The 13,623-nt window shown below is 37.0% G+C and overlaps 1 protein-coding gene across 2 annotated transcripts; it reads right to left on the bottom strand.

Annotated features, from left to right (window-relative positions):
- Window positions 1-419: 419 nt before the first annotated feature.
- LOC109238439 (BTB/POZ domain-containing protein At1g04390) lies at window positions 420-12,111 on the bottom strand. 2 transcript variants are annotated; one of them, XM_019404908.1, is made up of 8 exons: window positions 11,889-12,111; window positions 9,771-9,897; window positions 8,471-8,978; window positions 8,254-8,387; window positions 7,714-8,159; window positions 6,412-7,527; window positions 2,426-2,578; window positions 420-1,988 (listed from the first exon to the last, which is right to left on the bottom strand). In XM_019404908.1, exons 1-8 carry the CDS (start codon window positions 11,996-11,998, stop codon window positions 1,538-1,540), a joined length of 3,045 nt encoding a protein of 1,014 aa, XP_019260453.1. In that variant the 5' UTR covers window positions 11,999-12,111; the 3' UTR covers window positions 420-1,537. The 2 variants fall into 2 exon arrangements, with proteins under 2 accessions (XP_019260453.1, XP_019260454.1); XM_019404909.1 differs by lacking the exon at window positions 9,771-9,897 and having other exon boundaries at window positions 11,889-11,971.
- Between the last annotated feature and the right edge of the window lie 1,512 nt (window positions 12,112-13,623).

Below are 13,623 nucleotides of genomic sequence, written 5' to 3'. Positions count from 1 at the left end.
GCTTGTTTTAGTTTATATTATATTAGAGCACAAACGGAAAAAATACGTTGTTTTGTTGGATGCAAGAAACCGTTAACAGATTTATTTAACATGAATATTAGGTCAGAAAATTGATTTCTATCATTACTCTTGCTGTTTTTTACAAATCATAATTATGCTATGACAAAAATCATTTCACAGAAAAATGTTTGCCGGACATCTTTTAAATTTTCTTTTTTTGGTGTTTGGTTACTGAGTGAAAAGTATTTTTCAAAAAATCTACAATTAAGATTAATAATAATATCAACAAAGATGAAAATTTTGAATCCTAACGACTGATAATAATGTCTTAAGCGTTGGAGCTTGTAGTATGAAGTTAGTATAGCATGAGCAAACACCAGAAAATGATTTTCTAACAAAAAAAGAAAAGAAAAATAAAATACTGAAAAATGACACTGTTGTGCCAAACGCACCATATGCGATCTGAATTATAAGGAATCATCATTCCTTTGAGGTAGCCATTTCACAACAAAATTTGGCTCACCTCAAAAGAGGCACAGTAGTCATCAAACCCTAAGGCACTGCTCCCACGTAAAATAAAAGATGACATTATAAAGAAAACGAAAACACCTTTACTCACCATAAGAGCTAAAACAGCTCAAAAGAGCACTAAACCAGAATGATTTTTCCACTATACATACATGGCCGAGTTCCTTAGTTTGAACTTTGGTATATAGAATCAAAGCAGAGGCAGCAACAAAAGGATTCCATAAGGGGTCGTTTGGTACAATGTTGGAATATTCTGTGATTAGTTATCCCACCTTTTATATGGGATAACCAATCCCACCATGTTAGTGTAAAAGTTGTCCCGGAATTAGCTAATACCCCAAACCAAACATGGGATAAAATTAATCCCAAAATCTATCCTGGGATTATTATCCTTATCCCATGTATCAAACGACCCCTTAATGATTAGGTTTCTGTCTGCATCAAAATCAAAACTCCCTTAGAAAGATGTTCCTTACCCTTGCTGAGCAAAAATGAATAAGAACCAACACAGAGTGTACTTCCATATATGATAGCGGCAAAAGTTGTACGATAAAAGCAGGGGCAGCAACAAATGGCATTGCAAAAGGAGGACTTGCACGAATGCTTAGGCTTCTGCACACATGGAATTAAAACTCCTTTGAGGATGATGCTCCCTACTGAGCAAAATTGAACAAGGTCTACCACTCAACAAGCTTTTCCTATACAAAGCTGTACAAAGGTTAACTCTTCTATGTATATTTCTTGTAGAAAAGATCTGATTGCGACACAAGCATACAGTTGATGCAACGCGATCACACAGCATAATGCTATTGATTGATTGAGTGGGAAGGACTCGCAGACTGTATCAAACCATTTGCTGGCAACCCCTTGAGTGGACAGATGATAAAGTATGCCCCTAGATCCTTCAAGCTATTACTGAACACCATAAACTCAACCAGTCTTGTCAAATCCTGAAAAGTATACCCTCCGTGTCCAAGAAGCCGTATTATCTAAAATCTGAGCAGAAACATCATGTCAATGAGAGTAAGTGTCCATTTCTTTGAGAAAACTGAACTGAGGCGGCACGGACAATTTCAATGAGATGTTCATCCAATACATCAAGCTCGCCTGAGTTACGTAGATGATGATACATAGGGGCCAGATACTCTGCTGCAACTTCGACTAGCTTCCACTGATTGAGATTAGCAGCCATCTGTATAATTTTAATAGACAAATATTGATAGGAATCCAAAACTGATACAATCAGTCTAAAACATTCGTCATGTAAGTCTTCTAGGAGCCAGAATTGAGCAAGCGAACATAGTTCTACATAGGGCTGGAGTTCGTGTAGCTTTTCCTCCTTATCCAGATTATCCCATAGACAGCCAGATATTGGTCTAGGCAACTCACCAGAATAGAACCAGCTGACTAACTTAACCAAGGAGTCCCAACAAACTGGCACCTTGATGGTGAGGGAATGGCTGAAACAAAACCAAAAAATGTAGCATCAACTACACATTTGAGAGGTAAAGGAAGAAAGCTAACATAGCAACAAATAAAGAAATAAACTCCATAATGAAGTTATTTTTTCTTCTTCAGAAAACAAAAACATACTTCTAAAATTGAGAAAACAGAATCATCTGGCACATAATAGAACTAGGAGCCACACTCAATTGCTGCACATAATAGAAAACAAAAACATACCAGGAGCCACACTAAATTGCTGGCACATAATAGAAAACAAAAACACACTTCTAAATTGATAATAGGTCACAAATCCATGTGGATCAAGCCATTTAAGTATCTGTACAGCAATAAATCCTATCATATAAGCAATCCAACAAGTCCCAACTCTGGGGTAAACCGAGTTATTCAACTATGAATTCATTTTGTGACAAAAGCAACCTATTTGGAATACCTTTCTTGCATTCCTGACTGAAAGAGGGCCCGTAAATATTCACAACTTGACCATAGTACAACTTTGTGAACGTGCAGGTGTAAAACAGATATGGAGCAAGAATTGCAGTCCTCATTACTCGGACGGGAAGTTTCAGCCTCCAAAATAATATCCCTGATTAGCAAGAGCAAAAGGAAAAAGAATGTCATATCTTACTCTCTTTTTTGGGATTGATAGGAAGGAATTAAGATACAAAAGGAATATTGCTAAAAATCATCCCTCCTTGAGGGTGTATCTACATAGCTAACACGGTATAAAAAGTCAATGAACAATTCCAACAACTCATATTAGGAAAGTCTTTAGCCTTTATCTTTAAACATACTTAAAGCATTAATGACAGACTCAAGGAATGTCACCAGATTCATTTCAGAAAAAAGGAATTGTAGGAGGAGAACAAGGGGTATGGTGGAATTTTCTGATTTCATTGAGGATATGAGCTTAATTGATTTACGATTAGAAGATAGTAGCTTCACTTGGTTTAAAGGGGATAATCAAGACATGGCTTCCAGAATTGATAGGTTCCTGATTTCTGAGGAGTGGGATGATAGTTTTAGTAATATAAAACAGATTCCACTGCAAAGACTAGCATCTGATCACATTCCAGTGGCTCTACAGGGAGGCACTTGGAACAGGAACAAAAACTATTTTAAATTTGAAAATTGGTGGTTAGGAACAACTGGTTTCAATGACAAAGTCAAAGAATGGTGGAGTTCTTTCAATTTTTCAGGCAAGCCTGACTTTATACTGGCCTGTAAACTAAAAGCTCTCAAATCAAAACTCAAGGAGTGGAGCAGAACTGAGACAGGGAATTTGGGATATTAAAGGAAGAAATTGTTAAGTCAAATGGCAGAACTGGATGAGGTGCTCGAAGACAGAATTTTAACAGAGGAAGAAACTATCAAGAAGGCAGCACTATTCATGGAGTATGAGGAGTTGATAAAAAATGAAGAAATCTCATGGAGACAAAAATCAAGGGCCCTATGGTTGAAAGAAGGTGACAGAAACACCAAGTTTTTTCACAAAGTAGCAAATGCACATAAAAGATTCAACAATATTGACCAACTAATGATACAAGGAGAATTAACAGAGGAGCCAGCTAGAATAGAAGAGGAAATTATTGATTACTATCAGAAGTTGTACAAAGAAACTACTCAATGGAGACCTGCATGCTTCTATGACAATTGTCCTGTTTTAACTGAGGAGGATAAGGAAGCTCTACAAGGTAACTTTGAGGAGAATGAAGTACTTAGGTGCTTGAAGCTATGTGCAATAGATAAAGCCCCTGGCCCAGATGGTTTTACTATGGGGTTCTTCATCAAATGCTGGGAGATTGTGAAATATGACATCATGAATGCTTTTCAAAACTTTTATGACAAAGAAGATTTTGAAAGAAGCTTCAATGCAACATTTATTGCTCTCATTCCAAAGAAGAAAGGTGCTAAGGAACTAAGGGATTTCAGGCCTAGCAGCTTGATAGGTAGCATTTACAAATTGTTCTCCAAAGTTTTGGCAGAGAGACTAAAAAGGGTAATTTCTCAATTGGTGGATTGTCAACAAATGGCTTTCATTAAAGGGAGACAGATCATGGATGTTGTAATGGTAGCCAATGAAGCAGTTGATTCTAGGTTGAAACAAAGGAAACCTGGTATCTTGTGCAAACTTGATATTGAAAAGGCTTATGACCATGTCAATTGGAGTTTCCTCCTGAGCACGCTAGGAAGAATGGGTTTTGGCCAGAAATGGATAAATTGGATTAAATTCTGTATATCAACAACCAGATTTTCAATTCTTATAAATGGCTCCCCAACAGGTTTTTCAAAGCAGAAAGGGGACTAAGGCAAGGTGATCCTTTATCACCTTTTCTGTTTGTGATTGCTATGGAAGGTCTTAACAATATGATTAAAACAACCAATCAGTATGGGTGGATTAAAGGTTTTGATGTAGCTACAAGGGGCAATGATAGTTTAGAAGTGACTCATCTACAATATGCTGATGATACACTCATATTCTGTGATGCTGAAGAAGATCAACTGAAACACCTCAGGGTGATTCTGGTTCTTTTTGAAGGAATCTCTGGTTTGCATATTAACTGGAGGAAGAGTTTTCTTTACCCTATCAATGAAGTCACAAACATGGAAATGCTAGCTGTTAATCTGGGTGGTGAAGTAGGGGCTTTACCAACAATATATCTTGGAATGCCTTTGGGAGCTAAATCTAAGTCAATTGGGATGTGGAACAATGTTATAGAGAAGTGTGAAAAGAAACTGGCCAGGTGGAAAACCCAGTATCTATCTCTAGGTGGCAGACTGACTCTTATTAACTCAGTTCTTGATGCACTTCCAACATACATGATGTCCTTGTTCCCCATTCCAACTGGGGTCATCAATAGGTTGGATAGCATCAGGAGGAAAATTTTTTATGGAATGGGAACAAAGAGAGGAAGGGCTACCACCTGGTGAAATGGAAAGCACTCACTTTTGGCAAGAACCTTGGAGGGCTAGTGATCAAGAACTTGAAGATTCAGAGTAAAGCTCTTAGAATGAAATGGTTGTGGAGGCTCAACAAGGAGAATCAACTCCTTTGGGGAAACATTATTAAAGCAAAATATGGACAGGAAGACAAATGGATGACTAAGGAGGTCACTACACCATATGGGGTTAGTCTATGGAGATCCATTAGATCACTGTGGAGTGAGTTGAGGGATGATTCCAAGATCAAAGTATTTGATGGGAATAAGACTAGCTTTTGGAAGGACAATTGGCATAAAGTTGGCAGATTGGATGTAGCTTTTTCAGAAGTCTTCAATTTAGCTCTACGTCACCAAAGGACTATAGCAGAGATGTGGACACCTCAAGGATGGAACATCATTTTTAGAAGATATATCAACGATTGGGAAGCACAAAGAGTGGTTGAGTTCTTCTGTGCAATAGAGCAGTTTAGTGGATTACAAGTAGATACAGATGTACTATGGTGGCAAGGCAGCAGAAAGGGTTTATTCAAAGTTAACGCAGCTTACAAGAGGATGAACTGCTCCAACCAGCAGATAGCCAATTGGCCTTGGAAACATATCTGGAAAACAAAAATTCCTCACAAAGTTGCTTGCTTTGTGTGGCTACTGGCTAAGGAAGCAGTCCTTACACAAGATAATTTGATGAAAAGAGGTTTCATTTTATGTTCTAGATGCTTTTTGTGTGGGGAAACAGCAGAGACAGTTAACCATCTCTTCCTTCACTGTAAGATAACATCTCATCTATGGAGAATTATTCTTAACCTCAAAGGCATTTCTTGGACCATGCCCGGAAGGTTATAGATACTCTTAAAAGTTGGGAGGAAACAGGATTACAGGCAAAGGACAGGAACAGATGGAGAATTATACCTGCTTGCATTTGGTGGACAATTTGGAAGAGAGAAACTCCAGATGTTTTGAGAATGTGGAGAATGGAGTGCAGAAGATCAAGTTAAACTTTATTTTGCTGTTGTGTTTTTGGTGTAATCAGATCTACACAAATGATACTGACACCATTATTGATGTTTTAGATTCAATATAGAGGGTGTCAGTGATAGTTAGAGTCTCTTGTATATATGGTTTCAGTACTACCTAAGTACTGTTTTGCTACATATGAAATATAGAAAAGTTACCAAATTCAACAAAAAAAAAAATGTTATCCATTCTCTAAATAGTCTACAGGCTGTTAGCCAGTGAACAGCCATTTTGGTGAAAGAACAAGTGATGATATTAATTGCCTCCCTGTGGATTTACTAGACCTCATGCTAAATAAACTATTGTATCTGGATAAAGAAAAAATAGCTCTGTGCATCCACCACAACATAACAATGCCTGGAAATGAATTCTGAAAGAGAACTTAAACCAAAAGGACACAAATAAAGTCTCTATGTCTAACACAATCCACAAATTCCCAAAATGAGTTGTGAAAAAGGATTCATACGAAAAATTACGTCCAGCTGGCCCAAGAGCAGAGGTAATGTCGGAACTTGGGAATGGAGTTCTCCATTTCGGATTTCTTCCATAAAGCAATTGTACTAGAGGTGGCAAATTGCAATGTCTGGCTAAAATTTTCAACTTTTTCACAAGGTCTTCTCCTGCTTCAAAGAATCCCGAATAAATATACTCTAATAACTTTGTCAATGACTGACAATCAACATGAGCTGAGAGACGAACTTTGGTGATTAACCTATTGCATGAATCTGAATCCTGCTTTAAGGAAGAACTCTCTTTAAGCAATTCTTCAAGAGGTAACAATGATGGGCATCTAACCAGAAGAATAACACCATGGACATGCACCGGTTCCTGATTTTTAATTATAAGCTCCACATCAGTATGTTCATTGTCAGTAAGGAGTTCCCGAAACTCTCTCCCAAACTTACTTGGAAAACCGTATAATCCAAAATGGCGAAGGATATAAGCAGCGTACCATCGTGGTCCAGGACTAGAATTGTTAATACAGATCTCTTGAAGTTCTCTGATAAAAGCAGCTCGCGACTCCATCTGATTACAAAAGAGACCACCGCAATTTTTCGCATTTATCAACTCACCAAGAGCCATAAGTCCAAAAAGTAAAAGCATATCTTCACCTTCCCAATCTTCAGAAGAAGGCCAGCAACAAGTCCTTTCACTGAAATAGTTCTGTACATGAGGAGCCACACTGGATCTATTTAGGTGGACAGGATTATCTAACCACCAACTAATGAAGCTCAACAGAGTGGGTATTCCTCCGTGCTGAATTACATGCTTACGAATTTTTGGCAGAGCTGAATAACATGCTAGAGTTATCAAGGTTATAACAAGTCTAAAATTACTCGGTATTCCAAACTTGTTTCCAGAAGATACCGCTTTCAAAATATCCAGTAAATATTCCACGTAGTCCTTCCCCTTCAGTGTCAGAACTTCAGATAGGATGAATCTTGTTTCAGAAGCAATGTACTTGCTGGGAGAATAAATCATCATAAGGACTGCTCTAGACGCTGGCTCACTCTCCGATGAATGACAAACACTCCCTTGAGAAATTTGGCGAGCTGTGAGGATAGAGTCCACGAAGGCCAAGCTTTCAAAGACCAAAACAAACAGAAGCACATGCACATTGATTAGGGAATTTGTTTCATGCCAATATGCTCATTAAGAATTTCTACACTTGTACTCACTATAAATAAATGAACTTTACATATATGTGAGTGTGTGTGTTATAAATTTGAGAAAGTTGAAATTGTACCAAGATTTTGGTTTCGATTACCATGCACAAATAACAAGAGCATTAAACGAAGTCTCATTTCCATGCATCTTGGGGGAGAAATCTTCCATACAATTTGCTGCAAGCCATCCAAGAATATCCCAAACATATGGTCTCAGTGGAAGAAGAACATATTTATCAAAAACCTCTTCTAACTTGACGATTTGTTCTTGCAGAGATAAGCAACGCAGAGACTGCTGAGTCGTGTCAGAATTTCCTATGAGAAGACTAAGAAGAACCCCATCAACTCCTGCCTTCCAAAGATAGAACTGGTGGTCCCCTGCCCAACGAGTGATTAGAGCCAAACGGCATGCTTCGACTAGTATTGACATTTGGCACTTAGCAAGCTTTCCAGCATCAAAACTCCAGTTACTCATTAAGGTAATCACGGCTTTCACAAAGGGCTCACAAGATGATTTATTAATTTTCGAACATCCTTGTTCACTTTTCTGAGCAATTAATAAAATACATCAATGTAAGCGAGCGAAAAAAACTTGAGCTCCTAAGTAGCATAAAGGATAACAGTTCAGTTTCAATTGCTACCGTTAAACATTGAGCAAGTCTTAATCCCTCTATCTGGACGGAATAAGGGTTTGAACTGTCCAAACTGTCCACAGTAATTTTTACAAGACCTTCTCCGTCCTCCAAAAGCTTCTTAGTTCCATTGCCACATAGAGCTGCCACCCAAAGTAAGAATGCAATATCATGAGTCTAAGCCAAGAGAGAAGAAAGGTAAGAAATTTGCAGGATATACAAATACCTAAAGCAGAATATAGCTGCAGAACAGCAATTCTGATGGAGCAGTCAGGATTGAGCTTGACAGTATCTAAGATATTCAACAATTTCGCATCAGTCCAAACACAGAACCGAGAGGGAGGCCAACGCCACAAAATTTTACTTAACAGAGAGGCCATCTCTTGAAAGTACTCAGTTGGCTTATTGTCACTGGAGTATCCTTTAACATTCTGGACTAGATTACCGACCACGTTTGTGGTTCTTAAGATATCCCAAACCTCTTTCTCTCTTTTAGAACTCAGATTTGATAATATCAAATTCAAGGCAGAGGCGCAAGATATAGCAACTCGTAATTCCTGGAAACTTAACAAGGATGATAAAGGATGGATGAGATTGGCCAAATGAAGTTGCAGCATTGTACTTGGTATGACGCGGACGATCTTTACAGCTACATCTGAGGCCAATCTTAATGTGGCTGCACTTTTTGATGCTAGAATACTTCCTACAGCTGCAACTATGTCACCGACTGACTCCTGGCATGGAAGGAAAATACCAGAGGTCAAACAACAATACATGCGAAAAAGATGTAGCAAGTTATTCAAACAGGTAGAGATCCCCGCAAGAGATCACACAACTAACAGGACATGGCACCAGTCAAGTCTATAATGCCTTCCCAAAATAAAACAGGGAATTTTAATTATTTATGATATATGCTTTTAAAAGAAAAGGGAAGAAAAAGAGCAAAGCATAATGAGAAGCCAAGTATTGGTAGAGAGTTCTTTTTAGGACCAGTATCTACAAGTTAGACTATGCACAAGTATGTTCTTTTTCTAGGATGAAAAATCACGGACTATCTGGAATCTAACCCTTTGGTTGCAGTTTTCTATCCACATTCACAGAAAGAGGTTCAACATCAAAGCTCGCTGTTACAAAGGCAACCTAAATTTCACCACTCTTTCTGTAAATAAAGGAAAATATTTAGGGGTAGCAAGGTGGTCTGGATCCCACGAATAGTAGGAGCTTAGTGCACCGGGTTGCCCTTTAATGTGATTTTTATCACATGGAACGATTGTTCCAGTTAACTTTATTCAGAACGGCTAAAGTGTTCCATAAGTACCATAACACATATTCTTGCATAACAAAAGCAAAAAAAAAATATGTATATATAAACAAATAACGTATGAACATGATGCATCTCCAAGTTGTAGTTCGTTTCTGTCTCTTGCACTTCCGTAGTAACCTATAAGAGGCTATCCGACCAACAAAAATATGAGATTAAGTGTTCTCCACATTTATACAAGATTGGTAAGTGGAAGGCAAATTACCTTCACAACTTGGTGTTGTAATGACTCGGCAGATATATTATCAAGAAATGCATCAACTGAACGAAGTACTAGTCTTTGCATCTCATTATCAGAATAATGCAACTTTTGAACCCCATCATCGCAATATCTACAAGAAACAAGCTACTTAGTAAAGAATAGGATGCGTCAAATTAAAATGATTGTCGCCCCAGTAGAAACATGCACTTAATATGTCTTCAGTTTTCACTAACCATGGAAGCAAATGTTGTTTCAAGTATGATCTTTGAGGAAAATTGGAAAGAGAGTTTAGAACCAATGCATATCAAGGAAAAATCAAGAAAACGATGCTCGCTCTGAATATCAATCCTAAACAACCCTGTTATTCAAGTCCTTGTTTTGATGGCAGTGGACTTTGCATCTTATATCGACATGACACATATCATGAATAGTGGCTATCAAGTCAGCCCTGTCCTTTCTTCAGATAAACGAAGCACAGCTATCAGTTACAACCAAAGGCAAATGAACTTCTTTTGGGGAAACATATCAGACAATTCATATGGCCGAACTCAATTACATTGGATTGAGAAGTGGTGATTGATTGAATGATTGACTGATAATATCAGAGGACAAAATAACTTCTAGAAAGAAAATGAAGAAATAATCTCTGGAATGACTAGTACACTTGCTACTGTATTTAGTTCACATTAAATAATCTACTTGCTTTTCTTTGAGGTTGGGAGCATGGTAGGTTTTTTAAACTGCAAAGTACAAACGCCTGTTTCACTATTTTCAGTTTAAAATTGTGACCTTTTTCTTTTTTCGAATCAAATTTCAGAGCAGGAGAAGTAAGATAAATGTCCATCTCAGTCACCTGACTATTAGTACCTAAGAAAAACACATATGCATAGCAACGATGTTGGACTCCTAATTTTGGGCTCTTCTGTTGAAATATTACATGTGTTTCCCTGTATGAATTCACCTTTTGCAGTTCTCTTAAAGAGATTTCCCCATCCAAGGAACTAACTATTATGGTCTTTATATCAAATCTCGCAGATGCAAGACTTACTCGCCCATTCTTGGTGCACATAAGACAGCTTCTTTCCATAGCTATCTTGTATGTAATCAGATTCTCCAAATTATACCCATGCTTGGTACAAGGAGGTTTTATATTTCGAAGAAAGACAATATTAATTAACTTATCTCTTGGTTTAAGCATTTGAAATGATTCCCCTTTTGCCATCGGCTAATTGGCAGACATAAGTTCCCTGGCTTTGCAGCATCAAAATCTGGTCAACTTATTGAAAACAAATCGTCTGCCTTTTTCTTCCCCTTCACACCACGATCATCTAGATCCAGTCAGTTATATTTCTAGAACAATGCAACTTAACTTGTTTTCAGCTACATACACTAATGGTAACCAAAAGATTCAGCTACAGCTCCTCTGCAAAAAGTTTATAAAGGTAAATATGGAGTGTCATGAAGCAGCAGGGCCTCCAATATATATCCTCTCTTAGTCCAATTGCAGCCCGACCAATCATAAGTGTCTTGGTTGAATCCAAAAGAGCCTCACAACCAAGCATAAACAGATTCAATTACAAGATTAAGTACTTTTTTTCTTTTGATGATGGTGGTGTCCGGTTCAGCTTGAGCATACCTCCACTATTCGACCGGTACCTGCCACCTTCCACCCGCACGAGTACCGGGTAACTCTGCCCACGGCTTAGGCAGATAGGATCCGAGATTACATACATAAGGAAATAATTATCACTTATCTATGATGATAAATCCACATCCTATTCCATTACCTTTTTTTTTGACCGAGAAATCTGTTGTTTCCACCTTGGTAACTCGGCGGATAATGAGCGGTTCATCAAAGCCATGGGAGCTCCAATACATTACTATTTGAAGGAGGAATAAATTTCACACGGATTAAATAAACATTGGAGCCCAAAAAATTCAAAATTACGATGTTGTATGAGTCTCCAATCAATCCATCAATCAATTATGCCTCAATATCAAAACTAGTTTGGGTCCACTATACGAATCATCTAATCTATGCCTAATTTGCTCTATTCAGGTCCTTAATTACATTCAAATACGCAATTAATTCCCCAATATTATATGAATAAGAAATTTTACCTAGTGCCGAGATTGAGAGCATGGTAAAGGCGTTGATGAAGTGTCAATAGGTGACCGCTAATACCACGACTGTTATCTGCAGCTTGCTTTGACGATGATGACGACCTCATTCTGCAACTCAATGCACTGATAAAAAATTTCAATTGAGAAAAAACACAGAGTTGCTGTGTCGCCGCGGGTGAATTTCTTCGAAGTCGGTGTCCAATGGGTAGTATTTATAGTATCTTTTACCAGGAAAAATACAAAGGGACGAACTATGCTTTCAGTACCGTAAGTAATTTTGCTATAATTAAATCGGAAATGCTTTATTATTAAGGAATATGCATTTTGTTTGAATGATTGTTACATATTGTATTATATCGTATTTTTACTTTAAATAGGATTTTGTTTTTATTGTATCGTATCGTTAAATTTATCTTTACATAACAACGAAAAATATTATTTTTTTGGATGGTTGTTACCCATCGTATTGTATCGTATTGTTACTTTAAATACGATGTTTGTTTTGATTGTTACTTATATTTTATTGTATTGTATCGTTAAATTCGTCGTTACGTACTACTTTATGTAACGACCGATTTGGTGTGGTCGCGTTGTTACCTTGTCATTTTCTCTCAATCTCACCCTTCATTATTATTAAATAATTTTATTATATCATTTACCCTACCTTTTTATATAATAATTTTACTCTGTATCATAATTGTTCTTTATAATATTGCACGTTTATTCTTTATATTGCTGGTGCGTGATATCATGAAACGATGGCAAATGACACAATCTATCCAAACATTGTATTTATCAAACGATACAGTACAATACAATACAGTACGATACGATACATTATGAAACGATACGTAACAACCATCCAATGGAACGGCCGATTTGGTGTGGTCGCTTCATTACCTTATTTTCTCTTATCTTGCCCTTCCTTATTATTAAACAATCATATTTTATCCTTAACTCTACCTTTTTATATAATAATTCTACCTCGTACCTTACTTTTTGTATATAATAGTGTAAGTTTATTTTTCATATTGTTGGTGAATAACATCATAAAACGACGACAAATAATACAATATATCCAAATATTATATACATCAAAATTATATAGTACAACACAATACCATACGATACGTTATGAAACACGACACATAATAACCGTCCAAACAACTTATTAGTCGTATCTTGTTGTTAACAAATCAAGCTCTAGCATATATTGGATGGATATCTTTTTTAAAAACACTTCAAAAAAATAACGTGTAAAAACTTCACCTCATAATATTATTACCTAATTGAAAAACTATTTACCATAAGAAACTTTAATTGTGTAGCTGAGAGATCGGACAACTAAAGGAAAATGAGAAGCACATTGGTTAACTTTTGGAAAATTTTCCCCAAAATCTGTACTTTTGGCCAATTAATACCTTTGCTATGTATAAATTCCCCCAAATATGTTAGATACGACTTTTGAAAGTCGCATCGTAAATTTTGCGACTCATAAATCACAACAGAAAATGGGACTGATTTTGATTTTCGTTTTGAGTTTGCACCTCATTTGTTCAATTAAAATTGAAAATCGCAGTTCAGTCTCCATGTGTTTTAATCATGTGACGTGGGTTTGTACTGAAATTTTATGCCTATAGAAGTAGAATTCTGTAAAAATTTAGGCTTTTGGTCCAGTTATATTTCATTTTGCTGCTTTGAAAAATGGGGTTTAAGTATGAGTTGTTTGGAG

The sequence above is a fragment of the Nicotiana attenuata genome, unplaced genomic scaffold (assembly GCF_001879085.1).
Source record: "Nicotiana attenuata strain UT unplaced genomic scaffold, NIATTr2, whole genome shotgun sequence".
Taxonomy (NCBI): domain Eukaryota; kingdom Viridiplantae; phylum Streptophyta; class Magnoliopsida; order Solanales; family Solanaceae; genus Nicotiana; species Nicotiana attenuata.
This window is presented reverse-complemented; position numbering and strand designations above follow the sequence as displayed.

Bases quoted from the DNA above. Each gene is read 5' to 3' on its own strand.
- LOC109238439 (XM_019404908.1), bottom strand. From the start codon at position 11,998: ATGAGGTCGTCATCATCGTCAAAGCAAGCTGCAGATAACAGTCGTGGT. The intron at 8,979-9,770 runs GTAATTTGCCTT...CTTCCATGCCAG, and splicing joins TACAACACCAAGTTGTGAAG to GAGTCAGTCGGTGACATAGT. The intron at 8,160-8,253 runs GTAGCAATTGAA...TTAATTGCTCAG, and splicing joins GACTTGCTCAATGTTTAACG to AAAAGTGAACAAGGATGTTC.